Raw genomic sequence first — 24,143 nt, 5'->3', positions numbered from 1 at the left:
AGTTCCCGTTCCCGTGGGATTTCCGGGATAAAACCTGTCCTATGTGTTAATCTTAGATCACACTTATAGAAGGGTATAAACCCTTCTATAAGTGTGCTAAATTTCATAGTAATCGGTTCAGTAGTATTTGCATGAAGGAGTAACAAACACATACACATCCATCCTCACAAACTTTCGCATTTATAATATTAGCAAGAAATTATCAGTTGGAATATTATCAGTTCATTACCTCCAATGTTTTGGGCGTGGGCTTCTTTGTGTCCTATTGTATTGACCAGTCTTTTTGCCCGCGTTTGTGAGTCATTTAGGAGGTGATAGACGATTGTCGTAGGTACATAATTTACTAGCAAGCTCTGTTTTTGGGACAAATTTTTCGTTCCATTAAATTATTGCTGATAATAACCGTTTTTCATAGAAATATCTATACCTAAGTTTTGTGTTGGGACTATTATTTTCTTAGTCCGTTTAAAGAGCGTGTCTGCCAAGCACACGTGTCAGAAGTGAAACTTCTTTGACAAAATTAAAATATATACCAAAATCGACGACCTTACTCGATGACGTGACGGTATTGCCATGACGCGACCTTATTTGTGTAGTCCATGTACCTAAACAGCTCCATAGTTAATTCCAATTATACATAGAGACATAGACTATATAAAAATACAAAGCAATACATTAATGTACAATCACGTACATTTCCCCAAAGCTCTTTGAATGCATCATTTTTCACGGGCTCGATAAATTCGTCAGCCCTCGAGATGTCAACTGAAATCGTTTCCTTGTGAACGTTCATAGTGGGAGACTTTTTAATAAAATTGTTTTTATAAAAGCCTATAAAAATTGAGTCAAAATCATTCTTTAAAATAAGGAAGTTATAATGTGCTTAAACGTTAATTATTAATGTAACTAAGTATGTATGTATATAGTATAGGGTAAAAAATCATAAATTCAGGGAAAATTATCTTAAGTAGGTATACCTAGAAGTGACTTTGTCTTTTCTAAATGTACCTAAGCAAAAATATTTTTCTTTATCAATTCATAACGATGCGATCGTTAGATATTATGATGTAACATGTAAATTGTTTCTTATTTTTTTAACATTTTCAAGAACGATAAACATGAATAAACAGAATCGATCTTAAAATATTCACACCACATTTTCATCTAGCCTTTTTTAAAATCAAAAACAGCCAGACCGATTTCACTCAACATTATTGCATTTACTAAATTCATGCACATTAATTCCATTAACATTAACATTTACTTAATACATATCTATAATAACAAATCATTGGAACCCCAGGTAGCCCATTGTGCAAACAGAGCTGTCTTCACTTTGTCCTTATATTCATTTGTCTCAACTAGAAGCCATTGTCTATTGTACCCGTCCCCGAAACGTATCAATTAGCCTTACATTTGAAACAATAACTTGGGGCTATTTGAATTTGTATAATGGGTTTGGTACGGTTTGGGTGTTTTGGAAAATAAGATGACTTATATAATGTAAATAAATCGATGTTTATATGGTAAAGGAGTAAAATTTGTGATCTTAATATCGATAGAGTTAATTCAGATAAATTAATAGCACAGAAGCTGATTATTGACACAATAATTATTTCTTGTATAGGTTTGACCAAAGTTTTATTAATTAGAAAAGCATGAAACAGAACGGAAATATAACATTTTATAATCTACGATGTTCAGCAATATCTTTCAGTTCGTTTTGATACACAAAATATCAAACGAAATCAACAGTTTCGACCTTTGTAAGGTCGAATTAAATTCAATACTTTTTGCAACGAGATCTACGAATAATTAAAAATACCTACATATATTTGACAAAATACTACAATCTTAATTTATGAACGTTCCTTATAATATAATAATTAATCAATATTCCCTCCTTCCCTCATATACGTATATCAAATGAAATCCTCAAAATTCGCAAATAACATCGTCAAGTAGAGTCTAATTATTTTCTCAATGACATCCGCAACCCGTGTCCATGACAAGAGGTCACTCAATTATTTCAACTCGATTTGAAGTGAATAATTTAAAGGAAGGTGAGGGACAATGGGTCAGCTAATTATATCAGAACTTAGAGGGTCTGCGGTACATACTGTTTAATTATAAACTTATTATTTATTAAATAATAGGATGAATAAGCTAATACAGATTATATAAAAACTGTGGATTTCGTCTAAATTGGTTCAGGTGTTTTAGTGTGATTTAATACCAAATAAAGTTTCCTATATTGTAATTTTTTTATATTATGGTCGAAGCAGATTTGCTTACTATTATTTAGAAGATAAATAAATATATACAATTATTACTATAAGTTCTGAGTGTGTAGTAAATTAATCATATTGAATAGTTTTAATGTCGGTAAAATAAAATAGGATTTATCTATACTAATATTATAAAGCTGAAGAGTTTGTTAGTTTGTTTGAACGCGCTAATCTCGGGAACTACTGGTCCGATTTGAAAATTTTCTTTCGGTGTTAGATAGCTCATTTATCGAGGAAGGCTATAGGCTACGACCAACAGGAGAGGAGCCACGGGGGTGAAACCGCGCGGAGCAGCTAGTTAATAATATGTACAGATATTTTAGCTAGGGAGCTATAAAAGCAAAATGTTGTAATGTTGGAAAAAACATCCTTTTTTAAAACAGACTGCTTGTTGGATTTATCTTCACTTTGATTAGGGTAATTTATATATGTTTTTATTTTAATTAAATAAATGTTTCTTTCTTTCTAATTATTATTTGAAAATCTTTCAATACATTAATCCGCTAGTTCCTATACCTTGTTGCCCTGTCCCCTCTCGTGATCATTAGCGGACAATAGCTAATCCAACCCAGGGTCCTTCATCACACGACCCCTAGATCGAGATCATAATTAATGTGAGACATACATGCAAATTTTATATAGATTATATCAAGTTATCTAGTTAAGCTTTACATCCACTTTGAAAATAGTTTTCAAGAGTCTTGAGTTTGTTCTAAAATAATAGTTGCATGAAAGTCCCATTAAAATCGATCTAATCGTTGTAGCGATTGAATGCTGCACCAAACAGACAGACTGTTGAAAATATATAATATCTTTTATTTTATTGTGAGGAAATGTAATTACAATTAGTCAAATCCAGTTCTTCTAACAAAATGAAAACGAAAAAATAAATTACATTATTTTGCATAATATATAGTCTCACAAGTCACACACAATTTATTCTTCAATAGAGCATACTAAATACTTATTTATTATTAAATGAATTAATCGCGGATTAAATTAATCGTTCAAAGTTCATAATCTTACAATATTTATATATTTTTTATTGTTTTTAATTTAATTTAGCACAATAATTCATTCTGTTCACAGGTCACCGTCTATGCCACTTACGTACGTACTTAAAACAGCAAACACATAGGCATATAAATAAATAAATTATATAAAGTAGAATAAAGAGCTTTTTCAATTGCATCGTATACTGTCCCTTTTTATTTGGCCAATGGGCCTGTCGCAGCAAGATTGATGACTTTCAACCCTTTTGCCGACGACGCTGTTATGTATCGCAAATAAAGTATATTGTGACCTTTTTTTTGATAATTTATTGCTTGTTTGCAATTAAGTATACTGTTTTAATATATCATACTAACTAACGTAACTAGCTGGATATCGCAGCTTCACACCCCAGACAAAAATATCTTCAGACATCAGCCACTTCGTATTCAGGGTATAAATCTATCACTGTACCAAGTTTTTCCGCAAAAATATAAGAAATCCGTCCATCTTAAGCAATTTTCAATTTTAAAGTAAAGTAGTTCGATGCCGAACATAAACAATAAACAATAAATTTATTTCCAACATATTTACATCTTTTTGTTTTGTAGCTGTTAATATTTTGTCTTTATGAATGTGGCCATAATTTTAAAGAAGTTACATTAAAATTATTGGCAGGTACTGACATATCCACAATTTGTAAGTTCAGGGCAATACATGCCTAAATACAACATCATCAAAATGCACTAATACCGTCTAGCACACACACACACACACACACACACACAAACACACACCAGTATAACAGCGTGGTCATTTATCAGTCGCAGGTGTGGCCTTGACAAATGTGCCCATCAGTTCAGTGTTTACCAGCTTAGATATTTTTTACTAGGATTGCCTTTGATAGCGATGTGAAAGCTTTAGTTTGTACATATTGGAGCATTGTTACTACATGTAATATGTTGCAATATTCATAATATAATAAAGATGGTATGGTAGAGTAAGGCATATGCCAAATAGGTAATCAATTGTATAAAGCATGAATAATTAAATTTATATCTACTAATCTTCTTTAATATATATAAATCTCGTGCCACAATGTTTGTCCTCAATGGACTCCTAAACCACTTAACCGATTATAATAAAATTCGTACACTATGTGCAGTTCGATCCAACTTGAGAGATAGGATAGTTTAAACATGTGGGTACCACGGGCGAAGCCGGGGCAGACCACTAGTAATTATATAAAACTCAAAGGTGACTGATATAGTGATCTATCAACGCACAGCCCAAACCACTGGACGTATCGGGCTGAAATTTGGCATGCAGGTAGATGTTAGGACGTAGGCATCCGTTAAGAAAGGATTTCCCGAAATTCTTGCGGGAACGGGGAAAAACGGGGACGTACAAAGTCATGGGTGGAAGCTAGTTATATAATATGATGGTAACTATTATATAATATGATAGTAACTATATACAATTAAATTTAATACCACAAACACAACAAAACCACGAAGTAAAATTTCGAGTGACGTCTGCCAATTCGCACTTGGCCAGCAAGATCGACTATGGCTATTGGCTATGTTGAAACTTGAAAGCATGTCTCACTGCAGTAGAAACAAGTATGAGATGACGATGAGATTATATTTTTTTTTTTGATTAAAAGCTCAGTAATAACGGGTCCGATTTGAAAAATTATTTCAGTGTTGGATAGACTATTTATCGAGGAAGACAATACGCTATATAATGTAATCATGCTACGACGAATACGAGCAGAGCAATGCGGGTAAAACCGCGGGGCAGCTAGTAATATTATGTAGTTAATTTTACTAACCTTAAAATAATGTCCACTACGATCTTCGTATCTAGAATTTGATGGTCTCATAAACATTTTCCAATAGTAATCATTTATAATAAACACTGATTTGCATGTCATGTAGGTATTCACTTAACAAATATTAATATGCTTTACAATTCAACCAATAGTTTTAAACTTATCACGTTAAAAACTCACACCCACAATATTCACAATTTACAATTTTTACAAGACATTAGTAGGAATTATATTAATATTTTCTATCCTTTCATAAACAACACACAAATTCCACTAAAAGAACACACACACAAACTACCACAGAGTAATAAACACAGCAAATGAGACACAATTTGACAACCAATTTTAACAACCAGCATACTATTGGCGAAGTCCTAGAGACTGTAATAGGGAACAATCGTGTATTATGATTGATTTAAATGTTATTGTACCGCGAGCGTAATATCAACTGGACGTTAGAGGCAATCAAATGGTGCATAGAGTAATAGAACAATAGACAGTTTAGTTAAATTGCATCGTATTATGTTAATTAAGTAGAAGATATAATGTTTATAGTAGATATAAGGAAAGTTGATAAATACGAAGTTGCCAGTTCTTTATTCATCGATTTTATTATGCAAATAAAAACTCCAAATGTGCATAGCATAAACAATTAATTCATTCACCTTACCGTGATATTATTATGTCTGATGAATAGAAGTAAACATACCTCTACCATAGAATATAATGTACTCTAACGAGAAAACTACCATGGTAGAGTCAGATTTGTATTTCTATTGATCGTTCTCTTGAACGTGTTGTTACACGTTACGCTGCAAGTGTACAATATGGAGGTCTTCAAGAAAAGAGTGAACACCTTCTAGGGAAGCGCGCACCATCTTAGGCCACATCTCAGCTTTCCATCAGGCGAGATCGTGGTCAAGCGCTTCCCTACCATTCAATAAAAAAAGTGTAAGGGTAAGTATCGCAACATATATCAAAGAAATAGTATCTCTACTAAATGTAGAGACACTTACACTGTGCTCTACAACGTTCTCATTGAGCGAGTTCACTCATCCAAAGAGAGAGGTCAAGACGCTGGCTGGATGTGAGATCAAATTGCCACTTGTTTTCATTATAGCTTGCCGGTTATGATGAAAGGGACACAGTATCTGTAGCTTGCTATTGCTCAGAGTTACTTTTTGTTTCAAGAATATGAGAACGTGCTTGTAAAAAGGCTTTTCATGTTTCTTTTAATATATTTTGTAAGATACTCTCTTATCTCTACTACTGTAAGATACTTTGTACGACGATTAGGCTCTGCTCTGGATGCTTCAAAGAAAATTTAATGACTGATAAGTGCTATGGTAAGTATTGTCAATTGTGCCAGTGTATATAGTAATTTGTAGCTATTATATTAATAGTAAAGTAATAGTAAATTATAGTTGTAACATAGCACAAAATGAAAAAAATTAAAATAATTACTTACCTCTATTGAAAGATATAATGACAAATATTTAAGCCAAATCGTCTACATACAAAAGAACATCTTCATAACACATACATATTAGAAACTATTAAGTGTATTATGTCTTCCCAAAGCTTCCCCAACAAAAACACTGATGTCATCGAAAGTAGTCATAAACGTTAAAAGATTGCGTTACCAACAATGTTACAAGCAAATCAGGAGTGCCAACATCAAAGAGATAATCCATTTGCAAAATTCGCATCCATTTCACAAATTGGGCTGAGGGTGGTGCCAACTTGACGGAGTTTCTTCATCAAGAGCTTGGAGTTCAAAGTGAGTGGGTACAAAGGAACAGCTATTGGGCGCTTGTGTTTGAAAAATACGGGTTTTATGAAGCTCTTTGCTTGGCATGTGATATAACATAATCCTAATATTTGAGAGATTGTGAAATTACATACAATATGTACATGGTAGATACAATCGTACGACAAGCGTACGACGCAACAGCAGCTGATGTGCAGTATAATAAATTTTAAAAATTAATGCTTATTATGATAGTTAACGTTTGAAAAAATGTGATTTTGTATGTACTTGCAATTACAGTCTGAAAATATACTCTTCAGGCATACACAATACAGCAAAAGGAAGATCATTATACCTACTCATTCTTAAAAATGCAAATAAACAAACAAGAGGATGAATTCAATGATGACCATATTTAGAACACTTACACGTAACTTAAACTATAAATAAGTACTTCATCATCATTATTTTTAATTATTTTTCATGCCATAGACAAAGCATAGACTCATCAAAAACGTAGTTGGCTTGGCGCCAAACGAACGTAAGTGAATTAATTAGTTTGCCAACAGATGGCGCTAGGCGTCACGTGGAACGAACTATGTTGTAGTTACGCTGTTTTCATACGATTTTCAGGAAATTACATAAAAGTGAATAATTAATTAAAGTCACAATGTATGAGAAAAATGTAAAGTTAACTCAGTATAAATTCAACACTAAGTACCATATTAAAATTTGATGATATTTTAGTTTGATATTAAAAAGAAAAGAAACCTTATTTTGATTAATAAGTAAGAGATTTTATAGTTATTTACAGTCAAGAAAATTTCGCAATTACAAAAAAAGACGTGTGGCACTCGGGGACTGCCGCGGTAAAGCTATTGCATAGCACGCCTTAAAGCCACACCTCCGTGCCCGTCGGAGTGGGGAGCGTGAGGTTTTTTCGTTACGGAATTTCTGGATTCGGTTCCCGCGCTCAAGGCCCGCGATAGAAGCTATGCGATAGTTTAACAATAATAGAGTTTGAATTTCATTTTCCTGTGTTACTTACAACCTTGGTTTACAAAATAACTTATCTACCTACAACCTATTTGCATATGAGTGGAGTTAGCAATTGATTTTCCGCTGCACATCTAACAAATGTCTGTTATCTGTTACTACCGTTCCAAACAATACAATTTCCAATTTATCATGTCCCCCTCTAAACAATTATTCATACAATCGATATAATCCTTAGCCAAGGGCTACGAATCAATTAAATGACATTTATACCTATGATTGATTGCGTATGCAAAAACTGGACAGTCTGATCCCGTGTTTTGTGGACGAAATCAAATGGAAGTTTAATTTCTATGAATTTATTAGCGGTATTTTTAATATTGCATTGGAGTGCGGTCGTTTTTATGAATTTATAACTGATATTTATGAAATTTGGTGACTTTTTTATAAGTTTTGCCTATAATGCCATTTCGATATGAACGGGAACTGTTGCTTGCTGTAGGTATACTGATTCTCCTTGGTAAGTTTCATCCAATCCTACTATAATAATATTATAAATGCGAAAGTTTGTGAGGATGTGTGTGTGTTTGTTACTAAAATATATTTTTGGGGAGTAAGACTTTCTGTTTTTTTTTTATTGATTTGCTTGAAGCGCTTTACCACAAACTCGCCTGATGTAGCTGAGCTGATGTGGTCCAAGATGTTCACTCTACGCTTAATTCTAATTTCTACGCAGTTGGCTTATTGTTGATCAAATTACAATCAAAACATAATTATAATCATTAATCACTCCATCATTTGCCAATTCCAACGTGCAATAAAGACCTTGTTAATATATTTGTTCATTTCACATACGCAACACGCACTTTATTTCGAACATTGCCAAATAAAGCTATTAATTTAGTATGTAACGTTGGCATTCGTATTGTTATCGGAGTTACTTCAATGCGGTATACGCTGGCAAGGGGCCATGGTGTATTGTGAAGCTTTTGTGATCTTATGAGGTCGATGTTCTGTGAGCTGACATGATCATACTGGAGTTCTTTAGTTAATGTTTTACATGGTTATCGCGTAATTTGTACCCGTGATCTATTACGACTTGACGCTTATAAAACAAATTCTCTTCACAGCAGAATAATACCGACTGAATAAATCTTAAATATTGAATCTTAAAGATGTGAGAGGCAGGTCAGTTGAATAGAGCAAATATTCCATATGATTAAGAATTGTTAGTCTTATTGATTTCATTCTTGAGAATCTGCAAATAAATGTGGAGGCGTCACACGCCCACATACGCACTGCCTAATATGTAGGTAACAAAGTCCCAGCAAGTCCGCTACGTAAGTTCTAAGTTTAGTGCAAATACAAAAAAAAAATCTTGACTGAAAACAAGACCAATTAATTCAAAAAGAAAAAACCATGAATAAATTTATTGGACAGGGAAACCATAACTATTTTTTTTTAGATTATTACGTCAGATTATTGTATAATTAATAATTCCACTCTTCAATGAACCGTCAAGAATATTAAAAACACTTTAACACAACAAAATATTACGGACCTAATGGAATAATAACGAGGTAATTAATTATAATTCATAGTGAGGTCGTTTATGAGATGCCGTCAATGTTACCTCACATACAGATTAGTCACATTATCTGTGTCATTGTCATTTATAGTCTGTGGTAATCTGTGGTGCTCTGTGGTTACGCGCGCATTCAATTTTCGGCTATGGATATTTTAAAAATGAATTTAGCGTCATATTTTGTGTGGAAACTTGAAGACAATTGTTATATCGTCTGGATTGTGATTTTATTAATGTTTTTAACTATGGTGTTTTTGGAGAAAAGAGACAGGAATGTGGTATTGGATAGGAATGGTGTTGGATTTGATGTTCAGGCGAAAACGTATTGTGAAAATAAATCTGGTAGTGTCACTTCTTGATTGGTAAATAAATTGTTTGTGTTGAAGAGTTTGTTTTATTTTCTTCTCATATTCAATAAATAATATACTTACTTTAAAATTACCAAAAGATTCAACATTTTTGAGACGTAGATAAAACGTCTTAAAACTAGCGGAATTTGTATTTTGCCGCTCGAAATACATTAGTTTGGTTCATTTAGTTTTTGAAACATTTTTTTAAAGAAAAATCAAGTTTTAATGCAGTAAACGTCTATAATTAATATAATCCTAATTTGTATAATATAATATGTACTTAATCCTTACTTACTTGTTTATTAAATCTCTGCATATTAAAGAGTTGTTTGGATGCGTTTCCGAATGCAGCCCCCAGCTGTGATCTATTGTGGTATCGTATTGTAAGTTAAATATTCGATGCCCAATTTATTTTTATTTTATTGTCTTTAATACTTTTCATATGCAACTTTTCAGCGATAATAAGCAACAAAAAGCGAAGGAAATTTTCATTATTATTAGTCTATTATATTTTACTATTAATAAAGCTGCAGAGTTTGTTAGTTTGAACGCGCTAATCTCGGGAACTACTGGTCCGATTTCAAAAAAAAATCGGTGTTAGATAGCTCATTTATCGAGGAAGGTTATATATCATCACGGTACAACCAACAGGAGTGGAGCCACGGGGGTGAAACCGCGCGGAGCAGCTAGTGCTAATATAATCTATGTAGAGTCAAAGACTATTTTTAATAAGCCATGTTGTATCGATAATTAATTTGAAAATGACCTTCATTCACCACGATTACCCAACTGTTTGGTTTTGATATCACTCCCACGGACAAAAATAACTAAACTGGTTAAAATAATGAGTTTGGACATCACTAACAATCTTGTTCTCCTTACTTTACCTACTACAACATCTATCGTACTTATATTATAAATGCAAAAGTTTGTATGTTTGTTACTCATTCACGCAAATACTGCTGAACCGATTTTGATGAAATTTAGTAGAGAGATAGCTTTGGGTCTGAGAAAAAACATAAGATAAGTTTATCTCAAAAATCTCACGAGAACGGGAATTAAGCGTTTTTGCTTAACTACGCTGGTGACGCCGTGTTCGGATAGCTAGTTATCTATATTTTAATCATTTAGTAAACAAACTACTCAATAAGACATAATCAAGTGGTTTATCTAGTTATCTTTCGCATAATTCAAGAACGGCTGAACTGAGATTTTAATTACTTACTATACAGGTTGTGTTTGATGTAAAGTTTTTGGATATTTTCCGTTTTATTTTTAAAAAGTTATTATTGTCATTTTACTCATTAGGTAAAGGGCTTTCGATATCAGTTTAAAGTTTTTTGGTATCTGCAATAGTTGCGGAATAATCGCCTGTGCATACTTACGATTACCCCCTGTAGAAGATACATGGTCTACGCCTGAATTTGCATAACAACAGTTAAAAATTTGAAAATTATCTACCCGGGGCGAGTAGCTACTATCCTATAAATGTTGCCATAGATACACTGTTTAATCCAGAGCACGGCTTCCTATTAAATTCAGACACGATTATCCGTATAGAAATCGGTTAGTTCTGATTTACTTTTACGGGCACAATTAATTCCTATGCTCTCTGGTTTGCGTTTAGACGAAGCTCGGTATTTTGCGCGGTAATCTGCAGTTATGCATAATTTGAGGTTAGAATCACGGAGTAGGTAGGATGTACATGAATTTATGTTTTGTTCAATGCAATTAAATTCCTAATTTTAACTTTAAATTATTTTATCGTAAAGTGCAGAAAAAATGCCAAATAAAGGTAGGTTAGGTGACGAATAAAAAGTAGGTACTTAGGAGATTTTTTCTTTTTGGAATTTCTTGAAAATAAAGACTAAGTATCGTTTTTGAAACATAATTTTTAATAAGTGAAAATACCTATTTAAACATATTTCCTTCTAAAGACATTACAGCGACATGTAGGTATTTTATGAACAAAGATATTTCGCTTCATGTTGAAGGCATTATTTAATTTCTGCTATCCAATTTGGATCGGATTACGTTCAAATCCTCACACGGCATAAAACGTCTATCAATAAATAAATCCCTAAATACCTTAAAGACAATCTAATAAAGTTATCCCATGGAAAAGCTTTCAAAAACAATTTAGAAGCGACTAAAAGCGTATTAGATCAAGAAGGGACCCTTTGTTTCTGCAATTGAGGGATTACCTGTAAGAAATGTAACGTAATATTTACTAAGAAAATAATTTATGTAGCTAAAATCATAATATTGTTATCCTTTTATTTTCAAATAAGGTACTATGCAAGTTCATGCTCACACCTAACGAAGTTTAATAATTAGTATGTCAATGATAATATGAAAACCTGTACAAAATATTTACTTAACATAAAACAACTATCATGCTGGTGATAAGATCATAATATAATTATTATTTTCACGGGCTTTCTGAAAGATAATGTTAATAAGTATTTTTTAAAATAGCGCCATCTACCTTATCACCGTCGAACTTTTCCGGCTCATCGCTCCCTGCCCTTATGTCACGTTTGTCACGAGATCCGCGGCGTGTCGCTAGCGGCGTCTGTGGCGGCGACGCTAGCGCCATGCTGTTCCTAGCACTGACAGGTGGAGATTTTATGAACTCAATCTTCCCACCTTCGATACAAATGTTCGGCGTCAAGGGATACATGGGCGACATAGCGACGTTCGTATTCGCTAAATGGTTATACATCTGATTGTCTTCTAAGGGCAGGGAGTTTGGTTTGTTCTTTCTGCGGTACGTGGAGTCGTATGCGAGCAATTGCGTTTTCTGCTCTGGGTGCACTTGGCGCACCTTCCCGGGGGGTCTATCGGGAGGTTCCGGTGACACATTGTCATCTGGCTCCGGACTTTCACTTCTTTCATTGTTCGATGATCTGGAACAATAAAAAATAACGATAAGAAAAAAGTCCAAAACATAATAATATTATGGGCCGCGAGTAAAACTTCAAGAGTTTACGCTAGATGGCGCTTTTGTAAAGATTCTTCGAAAATATTTTTATTTAAATGCATTAAACATATTAAAACGCAGAAAATGAAAATTAATTACCAGTAATAATAACATTGGGTGTAACCTCGACATAATATACCCAAAAACTAATATTTATCTTAAGTAATGTTTTAAATCAAACATCAGTTCTGAATCGCGCAAACGATATTTTTTCAGTCACTACGTATATATACGCTCGACAGTGTAATGCGTTTGGAAGTGTATTCTTTAGTGTGATGCCACTACTGTCCATAGATCGCTAGCTTTAGTTAGTAGGTCTGCAGAACGTGACGTCACGCGGTCGTTGTCAGGCTACGCTTCTTGTAACGTGCGCTGCAGACGATCGCCCACCGCGGCTGCGACGGCCCAGCGGCGCACATTCCTTGGGGCGGCCTCTCTAAACCTCGCGGTTTTAGTTAACTCGTTAGCTTAGCTCCGGTTAAATCTTGAACACTTCCATATAATGGCGGCGAGAATACATTCTCGATTGCCTGTTTTTTGAACGTTTTGATTTAAAATTGATTAAAAATTTTACTAATACTATACACTTTAATGTTTCATTGCAATCATCATATTATATTTTTCATAGAATACAAGTGCCTAAAAATATAATTTTCGTAGGTACAGTAATTTTATTAGTTACCTAGTTATGCTCTACATTGCTTTTTTGTGAGATTCATAGTATAATAATCATGGATTCGCGGCATCTAATTTTAGCTGTTTACATAGAATTTCTTCAGCTCCCGTCACCTTTTATCTAATCTATCAAAACTGTCAGAAACAACGTTGCTATCGGCCAAACGTGTTGGTAGATAAAAGGAATAGGTTCAAAGGCCTGTTAACTTGACACTAACAAAATAGAAAATAATCCTACCCTGGAAATAGGAATGACGTTGCTACTATAAATTAATAGGTACCTATACTATGTAACTAGCTACAGTATGTATTACTATAAGCAGAAAAATTAGGTATTTACAAAAAGGAGAATGCCCATGAAAGTATGGACCACAGTATAGTGTTGCATCAATGCGAGAGTGGTTTTGGAGGGTTCTTCGATATTCAAAAGATTTTTACCAATTGATTTTTTTGTGATAAAAACAGGGATTTTCAAGATATTGAGAAAAATGTGAATTAACCTCAAAACTTAAATAAACCCGATTTAGTTAGGTTTATGTGTGATTTAGGTAGTATTTTATCGTCTGAAGGTTATTTTTCGTTTAACATATTTAATCTATACGTAGAGTTTATGCTTTCAGACAAAGTCTATCTGTTCATCGGCTAGTGTAGGTAGGCACCAGAAATCTTTCGGGACGGATTTCAAGAAAACCTAAATATATTATATTTAAAAAATGCCAATAGAGTTTTTATTCGGTTTACATATTGTTGTTGTTGTTTGATTCATTTTTTCACTACATATTCGAAGAAAGAAACAAATAAGAAATAACTGGTTATCTACCAAGCTATGTCATAATATTTTTTTATATATATTTATATTATTTTACTTCACTATATATGTTAAAACAACCTACAGTGTATAAACAATACCTGACAGAGTGATTTTATGTTAATTGATTTTTTTGTAATTCAATGAAAACAATAATCGATATTAATACATTTAGCTATTTAGGTACCATAGTAAATGTCATAATAGTTACCGCTTGGTTACCGTGGTAACCGGTAATGGATACTAAATCTATGGTAACGGATGTAAACAATTACATGTCATATTAGATTTTACAAAACATTCCCTGATCAAAATATATTTTCCGATAGTAAGAAGGCCTCTAAATTGCCGAGATTTTTTTAATAGTATTTTTATCTTGATGCATGAGAAAAACCTGTAAGTACCAAAAATGTAAACGGTAATGGACATTGGACACTAAATCTATAATAACGGATCTAAACAATTACATGTCTTATTAGATTTTACAAAACATTCCCTGTTCAAAATAGATTTTCGGATGGTCAGAAGGCCTCTAAATTGAAGAAATTTTTTTAATAGTATTATTGTCTTGATGCATGAGAAAAACCAGTACCAAAAATGGGCATTCTCCTTTATATCATTTTATAATTAACTAGCTGTGCCCCGTGGTTTTACACCGAGTGCTCCGCTCGTGTTGGTCTTAGCGTGATGATAATATAATATAGTCTTCCTCATTATATGGGCTATCTAACACCGAAAGAATTTTTCAAATCGGACCAGTAGGTACCTACAGTTCCTGAGATTAGCGCGTTCAAACTAAGAATCTCTTCAGCTTTATAATTATTAAGTTTAGATTTTCCTAATTTTACCTATCAGAAAGAAGTAAAAAATATTGTTTAAATTTTAATCTGCAATCTGGTCCTCTACCTAATCGACAATTTGTCAAAATATACAATTAGGTGCTTTCGCTAAGCCAAAATTACTCATTCGTTATGGTTATAAGCACCTACCTACTTCATATAAGTATGGATATAAATGAATTTTCTCGTCTGTGGTCCAATAATATGACAAATTATGTAGTTCCCTTGAGACTAATACAAGTATCAAGGCTTCATGAATAGTGGCAACCTTAGGGGGAGACAAATCGGCCTTGGGCCATAGTTTTGCTACACCCTTGGGAGACTACACTTTCTGTATCTTCAGTTAAATAGGTTTGCACTTCTAATTTGTTTTCTATTACCGTTAATTGCATTATAGATATCTAGAAAATGCATGTTAACCCAAAACCTCGCAATGAGACCACCGCTCTTGAAATCTAGAAGAAAAAGATGATATTTTCTATAATAAAGCACACTATTATACGAGGAGTGACCGCTAAATTAGTCTGCCACATTATCCTCCTCAGGCCCAAGACCTAAATAGAAATATTTGGTTTCCTCCCAGTGTCTAGCAAAAAGGACAACATATTTTTAAGGCTTGCCGCCCACGACTCTCGTGTGGCGTTATTCATTAAAAAGGAAAACTAGAATTTTTATATTATTTTTGGGATACAATGGTATAATTCTGAGTCGATCGGTACGCTTGTTTGTTACAATTTGTGGTGTCCATTTTAAAGGACATTGGGCTGATACTTTAAAATCAGCTGATTTGTGTTTGGGTTTTATGAAGGACATTGGGCTCATAACGAAAAATCTACCACTAAATACTTGGGAATACTTGGGTACTTGGGATAAAAGAAAACCATTCAATATGGAAAAAATAACAATATATTTAAAGTTGTTTAAAAAATATTTAGGCAGGGGCATAAGAAATATAAAAAAAAATATCAAGCAGTAAACAAAAACAATACTTCTTCATATTCAAATTAAAATCAACTAAAAACAAAAACCTTCGTATCAAAAAGAAAAAGTAAACTTCTCTTTTATGCCCTGCAATGCTAAATCTAATAAATAAAAACTAGTTATAAGTAAGTAATACTGATGAAACAGGTAACAAATAAAAATCAAGTACAAACAAAAAAACCCTTCAGCAATAATTATTGCTGATGAAACTCTAAATAACAAGTTTTGTTTTTAGTAAGGCACAAATATATTTAGCACGAAGTGCACTTGAAATAAGTTTTATTAAAATGACATAGTCTGCATCGGTTTATTATATTATATTTTATTTATATATATTGTCTTCTTTTACTAGAACATGGGAACTTCCTCTACCCATTTCTTTGAGTTCGTAGTCTTGTTTAATGGGACAATCGCCAGGGATTCGATCTTTCTTCAGCGTGCTGGTGCATCCAATACCTCTGTTATGAAGCTCATATGCTAACCTTTGGGGCGTAATAAATTGGTCAGAGTAGAGAACATGGTCTGGGACCAGATTATCCAGCTTTTTCGGCCAGGCCAAATTCAGTTCCTGCGTAATCCGGATATGGAGTTTCGCCTTGATAAATATGTAAATCGCATACTAGTTCATTGGGATTGGCAAATAGAAAGGCTTTGAGTCCTGTGGGATGGGGTATGCCCGGAAATTATTGCTTCATTGGAAAAATCCCTGTAATTAAAATTTATGACATAGTAAAGGTTCATCCCAATGTCCATTATAATGGACAACTAACTTTGACTGTTAGTAAATCTTTGTTTTTAATAAGGCCGCCTAAAATAATGTCATCAAATAAACGAATATACGAATTAAAATAAATATGAACAAGGTTTAAGTTTAAAAACACAAAGATTATTCATTAAAAAACGGATTAATACTCACCATTCTTTCGGCGGGCGCTCATGATGACACTTGGCGGAGATTTGATGTGACACAATTGGTTAGATTGGCAATATGGCTTCTGTTTCCTATTCGAATATAACTGACCAATAGAAAAAAAGCAAAGACAAAAAGAAATGTCGCGAATTTTTGAATTTAAGCGCAAAATTCAAAAGTGTCCCTTATGATTGACACTGGGTGGAAAATTATGTTTCCTTATTAAAAAGTTTGGGCCGCAAGGCTTTCTGTGAATTGTCCTTTATAGATGACAATGGATCAGAGGAGGTTATAATATACCGGTTAATACCAGCGCATCCAACTATTTACCCTCCGCTTAAAATATCCCTTTGATATTCGATTATTCACTCGGTTGGATACATGACAGCAACCCTGAACTTTAAAATGTATGCACGACCTTTCAGCCAATGAAAGACGATCCCCAGCACCGATAAATTCGAGCTTGGCCTTTTTAAAGACGTATTGATCATCTACTTAATGCTACACATTATAAATTGCTTTACTTTTGCCTTTTTGTAATCATACATCGGTATTTTGCATCCTGATAACACCATGATTAACGTCCTGGCGGTAAAGTATAAATTATTAAGGTTTGTATTTACAGAAAAAGGAGATCAAACGGATTGTTGTATGGTGAATGATATTATAGTGTGCTGTCTATAATAAATACATTAGTTTCAGTATTCGTTAACCCTTAACACGGCAAGCCCTGAAAAAATGTACCCAGATATGACCTGAATTGATTTTAGTGATAGTTATTCATTAAAAAATACTATAGTAGAGAAAAAAATAAAACAAATTTTCTGTAAGTAGGTTTTTCAGGATGTCCGTTAAAACGGCCTTTGCCAAGAACCCCATCTTCATTGCTGTCTCAAAAAACGGACAACGCTGTCATACAGCTCATAAAATAAGAATGAAAAAAATAAATATTCACATAATATAACACAATTGAAAACAATTTCAAATAGCATTTTATTGTTTTATTGTATCACAGTATTTTCACTATGTATTATAACAAAAAAATCTTCAATTTTAACTAAATACCTAACAAATGATAATTGAGCCCTCTCGAGCTCAATCACACTATTTAGTTGTGAGGAATGTTAAATAATATTTATTATTTCGTTTCAAGCAACCTTTAGTTTCATTGAATACAAATAATAATGGTTTTTTCTAAATGTAAAGTGATATTTGGCCGATGATTAGGACATTTAAACGAAATGCATGTGGGGGTCGAGGAACTCCCGGTTCTATTGTAGACCCAAGGGATTTAACTGATTTTAGATTATATTCGTCATTTTGAACTCAATTAAAAATAATTCTACATAAAATAAATTACTCTAAAGCAAGGAAATCCCATAAAAGTGATATTTTATTAAAGTACGAATCATGGCAACGTCCGTTTCTTGGGACATGCCAAATGGTTCTTAGTTACCTGTATCTACGGCACTGTCCCAAAAAACGGACCAGCTATATTTCAGATGTTTTGTCATAGAATTATTTGAATATTTCATAATCTTTAGAGCAAAAACAACAGTTTATCTCACCTGAAAGTTAAATCAATAGAAATCAAATACGGAAACTATTTCATTAAAGCTATTATTGACCAGAAACACAAACCATCACTAATTCCGGGAATCCCTAAATTCAACAGTCACTTAGCACACTAATCAAATGTTCTCTATAATTGGCATGTAGGAGAAAAATAAAGAATTGTTATCGTACTTTCTCCAACGTAGTCAATTTTCTAGATTTTTTGGAACGTTCAAGATTTACACGGCAATAAGTACATGTACTAAAAAAGTGACAGAAAAGCTTTAAGGGTTAAATAACTGAGAATATAGGTCGTATAAGTTAAAAATTACACGGTTACGGTAAAAGTACACTAGACGTTTCAAACTCTATGGGTATCGTTGTCGCAAGCAAATCAAACATGACAAAAAGTTACCGATGAATTTTTGCTTTGACTTGATTTTGCTCCATTTGGTTTGATGTTGGTATAAACGCGAAGTCCCCAAAATCGTATAAAAAGTAAAAAACTAAATTGTTCTACATTTAGTCCGTCTCTAAATGCGTCTGGGAAGAGGAAGGAAGTGTCGTTCGCACTCAGATACAAAAATCGCTTCCTATACGATTTAATGTCAACCTTATCTGTAGGAGATAAGATTGTTTTTATACACGATTTGTAGAGTTAATATGGCGGGTTTTTCGTCAACATAGGGCAGCTTTTGACGCTGTATACGAAATGTTTGAAGATGGCACAATTTGATACACATGTTGCGTAAAGAACCTCAATCAAATTAGGCATCTTTGTGCTTCGTAGGTGGCGATTGACTAATAGAGTGAATCTTATTATTGTACTTGAAACTTATATAAATGTTTTTTTTTTTTATTATTATTATTGTATATGAGGCAACTAAGCAGACGCGTCACCTGAGTGATCAGCTTTGTCCATATCCTACCCACAACGCCAGGGACATCGTAGTTCCGTCAATCTTCATATTAAGATGGTGAAAAGTGTAAGTGTGAAGATGAACTATAGCAGAGTTATACATACACATTAAATTACTTTATTTACACCAAGGGAAGAATGCGACAAGCTTGCATTTGCGTTCAATTTCGAACGTCTTACAAATTCAGTTAGAAGTAAAATTTAGGCCTCTACATTAATTCATGCTTTCAAATCTTCCAAGTGATATTTCACCCAACTTCACAGTTTTCGTGTGACAGGTGACACGAATGACATATAAAGCAATCAGCGGCGACATCAAAGAGCCGAAATGGTAGCGTGGATTTGTAGCAATCATGTATTATCGGGTTATTTGTGACAGTGTAGTTGAGTGGCGTTGACAGTGTTGACGGGTTAGAACACATTTAGTAAATACCTGGTAGGTACCAAATATAGGTACCACACAGCCACACAGGTACGGTTTCCAATAATTTAATTAATAATACCTAACAATAACATTTGAAGGTATAATTTGATGTGGTTCAATGGGTCATGATTCAGTGGTTAATTGTATCGAGCTTTTATCTCTACTAATATTATAAAGCTGAAGAACTTGTTTGTTTGCACGCGCTAATCTCAGGAACTAGAGATCCGGTTTGAAAAATTCTTTCGGTGTTAGATATCCCATTTATCGAGGAAGGCTATAGGCTATATCTCATCACGCTAAGACCGTGTGGAGTGGAGCGCTGCGGGTAAAACCACAGGAACCGCATATAAGCATATTTTAGCTTCATATAATTTTTCTCTTTGATTAGATTCTGATAACGAAGGAGAAAGTCACCAAACAAATTATGAATTCTAAAGGAAACATAGCCTAATTAGTTTCTTAACTTTCATATTGAGTTTCTCAGTAATTAGGTTGTATTGTCTCTTGATAGCTACAGAAGAATTCGCCTTAATTCATCTAAACTCAAAACTCAAACTCAAACATTCATTTATTCAATTAGACTACTATTTAGTAGCACTTTCGAATCGTCATTACATAAGTATTTTTAACATTTACCACCGATTCGGAAAGCAGTATCTATGGAGAAGAATCGGCAAGAAACTCCATAGTTGCTCTTTTAAAATCATGTCAATATTACATAATATGTAACTTATATCTAACTTATACATAATATATCATAATATGCAAAGAACTGTCCTGTGGTTTTTACGCGACAACCCTCCATGGGTCTTTATCGTCCATATATTCCTGAATACTGTAGTACGCTCTCTGAACTAGTACATTTTTTATATAAGTTTTAAATTTAGAACTACTAAACTCTTTAATATTGAGAGGAATTCTATTGTATAAGCGTATACCTTGACCCATAAATGAATTTTTAACTTTAGCTAATCGGAAAAATGGCATTTCAATTCTATTCCTGTTCCTTGTGCCATAATCGTGTCTATCTCCTACTCTTGTGTGTAAGTCGGCGTTTTTGTGAACATGCAAAATATTATTAAATATATACTGTGATGGTACAGTAAGGATACCAGTATTCTTAAAATGATCTCTTAGTGAGTCCCGAGCACGTAAATTATATATAGAGCGAATGGCTCTTTTCTGTAAGATAAATATAGTTTCTATATCTGCAGCCTTGCCCCACAGTAGAATTCCATAGGACATAATGCTATGAAAGTAGCTGAAATAAACCAATCTAGCCGTATCTTCATCGGTGAGATGCCTTATTTTTCGGACTGCATATGCAGCTGAACTGAGCTTACCTGCAGCGGTGTTGACATGGGCTCCCCACTGTAGTTTCTCATCCAATGTTAACCCTAGAAATACAGTAGACTCAGTAGGATGCAATACCTCCCCGTTCAAGGTAATATCTCTGTTCAACTTTTTTACATTAGGAAGTAAAAATTCAACACAAGTGGTTTTTTTGGCATTTAATAATAAATTATTGGCAGTAAACCATTCAGATATGTGTAAAAGAGCACTGTTCACTTCGTCAACATTTGGGTCATGCCTATCCACATTAAAAATTAATGAGGTATCATCTGCAAACAGAACTATTTCACACCTATCCTGCAAATAATAGGGAAGATCATTGATATATACCAAGAACAAGAAGGGACCTAAAATGGACCCCTGTGGAACACCAATGTTAATTGACGCACCGCCAGAACGTTCTCCATTGACAACTACAGTCTGTATCCTATCATGCAGGTATGACGCTATGAGGTTCTGGGCTTTTCCTGTAATTCCATAGTGATTAAGTTTACGTAACAAAGTACAATGTTCAACGCAGTCAAATGCCTTGGAGAGGTCACAAAATATCCCCAGAGCATTTTTTGAGTTTTCCCATGCTTTATAAATATGTGTTAGAAGTGCAACTCCAGCATCTGTGGTTGAGCGCCCCTTTGTGAAACCAAACTGTTTGGTGTGCAGTAAATTATTAGATGCAAAATGACTACTCAATTGGTTTAATATTAACTTCTCGAATACCTTACTTAATGTTGGTAAAATAGAGATAGGTCTATAATTGTTACAGTCTTCTTGATCGCCCTTCTTAAATAGAGGTATAACTTTACTAAGCTTTAGTAAATTAGGAAATGTACCATAGTCACAACACTTATTAAATATGAAAGCTAAATTTTTCGCAATATTTTCTATTATATTATTAACTAAATTTACGGACATTCCCCAAAGATCACAAGTATTTTTTAGATTAAGCGTCTTAAAGGCAGTAACAATATCACTAGCAGTTACGTGTCGTAATTCAAATAATGTACTGCACCCCGCAACATGGTCCCTCAAAAAGGTTTCTGCATAATATCTCTCTTTAACAAAGGATCATGGGCATTTTTGTATGAGAGCTGGGCGTAAAACCAACAGAAATAAAATGTGTTGTAATTTACTTTATTGTACTTCTAAATACCCCCTAAATACTTGTTAACCCCAATATCGACCGGGTATCACTGCAAAAAAGTCCCAAAGATTGGTTAAATAAAACACACATATTTGTAATAAAATAATAAATATTGATACCTTTTATTAACCGACTTCAAAAAAAAGGAGGAGGTTATCAATTCGGCCGGTATATTTTTTTTTTTTTTTTTTTTTTTTTTTATGTATGTACACCGATTACTCCGAGGTTTCTGAACCGATTTACGTGATTCTTTTTTTGTTCGATGCAGGATGGTGTCGAATTGGTCCCATAAAAATTTTATTCGGCTAGGCCCAGTAGTTTTTATTTTATGAGCATTTTTGTCTGTACTCGATGACTTAATTGGAATGTAGCAAGTAACTTTGATTCACTTCCCGGTAACCGATTGAGCTGAAATTTTGTATAAGTGTGTAAATTGGATAGCGATGAAACATTATCATGACATAGAGCTGATTTGATGATGGAATCGGAAGGTGGCCATAGGAACTCAGTAATATATTGACTCGACTTTATCGAGTTTGGGCTCGTTTGATTCGTGTTGAAAATTACACTAAAAAGTATTAAATAAAATTAACTGCGTTAAAAACAACCGACTTCAAAAACGGAAAAGTAAAAAATAAAAAAGATTTGATATTATTAATTGCTACATATTATTTAGATGTGCTATTTATTAAATAGGTTTGAAGTCGGTGCCAAACACTAAGCACATTAGTATTAAGCCCGTGCACCGACATCAAACCTATTTAATAAATAGCACATCTAAATAATATGTAGCAATTAATAATATCAAATCTTTTTTATTTTTTACTTTTCCGTTTTTGAAGTCGGTTGTTTTTAACGCAGTTAATTTTATTTAAATATCAATGGTTATCATCAACTATAACATCTAATAAATGTTCTGCGGGTGCAATGAAAGGCTCGTGCCGTCCTAACCCCAAAAACCACAAAACTGAAACTATGTGGGCACAACTTCCTACTGTTCTTCTGCCTGTTAAGCAAGTACAGTAATGCTCAACTATCGCATTTCTACCGATTTGGTCTCTATCGATCAAAATGTAAGTGTTATATGTGCGCGATCTGACATGCCGCGACTGTATTTTAATTCGAAGCAACCACACATTAGTTTGCAGAATATTACATCTGTTTAAATCATCTAATGACTCCTCTCTATATAATTCAATTAAATAAACACCATCGCGGAAATGTTCTGCGACATACGATTTTGCCAGTTTTATATGATAAGTTCCCAAAGCGTGAAGCACTATACATTCCTCTGTTAAACGTGGAAAATCATTTAGGAATGGTAGATTTGCTTCCATTCTTACAAAGTCTCGACGTTGTTGATTCAGATTTTTAAGTTCGACGTAATCGAATAAACGATTCGGGTTGTTTATTTTTTCATCAATAATGTTTATTATATCTGAAGCTAGTCGATGGTTTTCAAAAACTGGGCGAAAAGCATTTAAAAGGCTAGCACCAATTTTGAAATCTACAAACATGTGGGGAAGAGCTCTATTAATATATGTTTGTCGCAGCAGTCTAAAACACTGTTTTATTTTGCCATTCATGGCTTCCACTACCCAGCGGCTAATGGTAATCGTTCGCGATTTATTGGCTTGGTCCGTTGTTAATTGGGTTTCGTTTCTGTCTTTTGTGGGTGGTATGTGTACCTCATAACCCCACTCTTCAATACTAGCTAAGCTATCCCTAAAACCCCGATCAACCAAAATAACGTCGTTTTGTTG

General features: G+C 33.7%; 1 protein-coding gene across 3 annotated transcripts in view; it reads right to left on the bottom strand.

Moving 5' to 3' along the window:
- The window catches only part of LOC123691227, a 329,138-nt gene that overhangs the window by 193,502 nt on the left and 111,493 nt on the right, over window positions 1–24,143 (bottom strand). For all 3 annotated transcript variants that reach the window (XM_045635524.1, XM_045635523.1, XM_045635525.1), the window contains exon 2: window positions 12,282–12,702. In XM_045635524.1, coding sequence (XP_045491480.1) covers window positions 12,282–12,702 — 421 coding nt within the window. The remainder of the gene's footprint in view (window positions 1–12,281; window positions 12,703–24,143) is intronic.

Source organism: Colias croceus, chromosome 4 (genome assembly GCF_905220415.1).
Source record: "Colias croceus chromosome 4, ilColCroc2.1".
Classification (NCBI taxonomy): domain Eukaryota; kingdom Metazoa; phylum Arthropoda; class Insecta; order Lepidoptera; family Pieridae; genus Colias; species Colias croceus.
The sequence above is the reverse complement of the archived record's forward strand: the minus strand, read 5'-3'. Positions and strand labels throughout refer to the sequence as shown.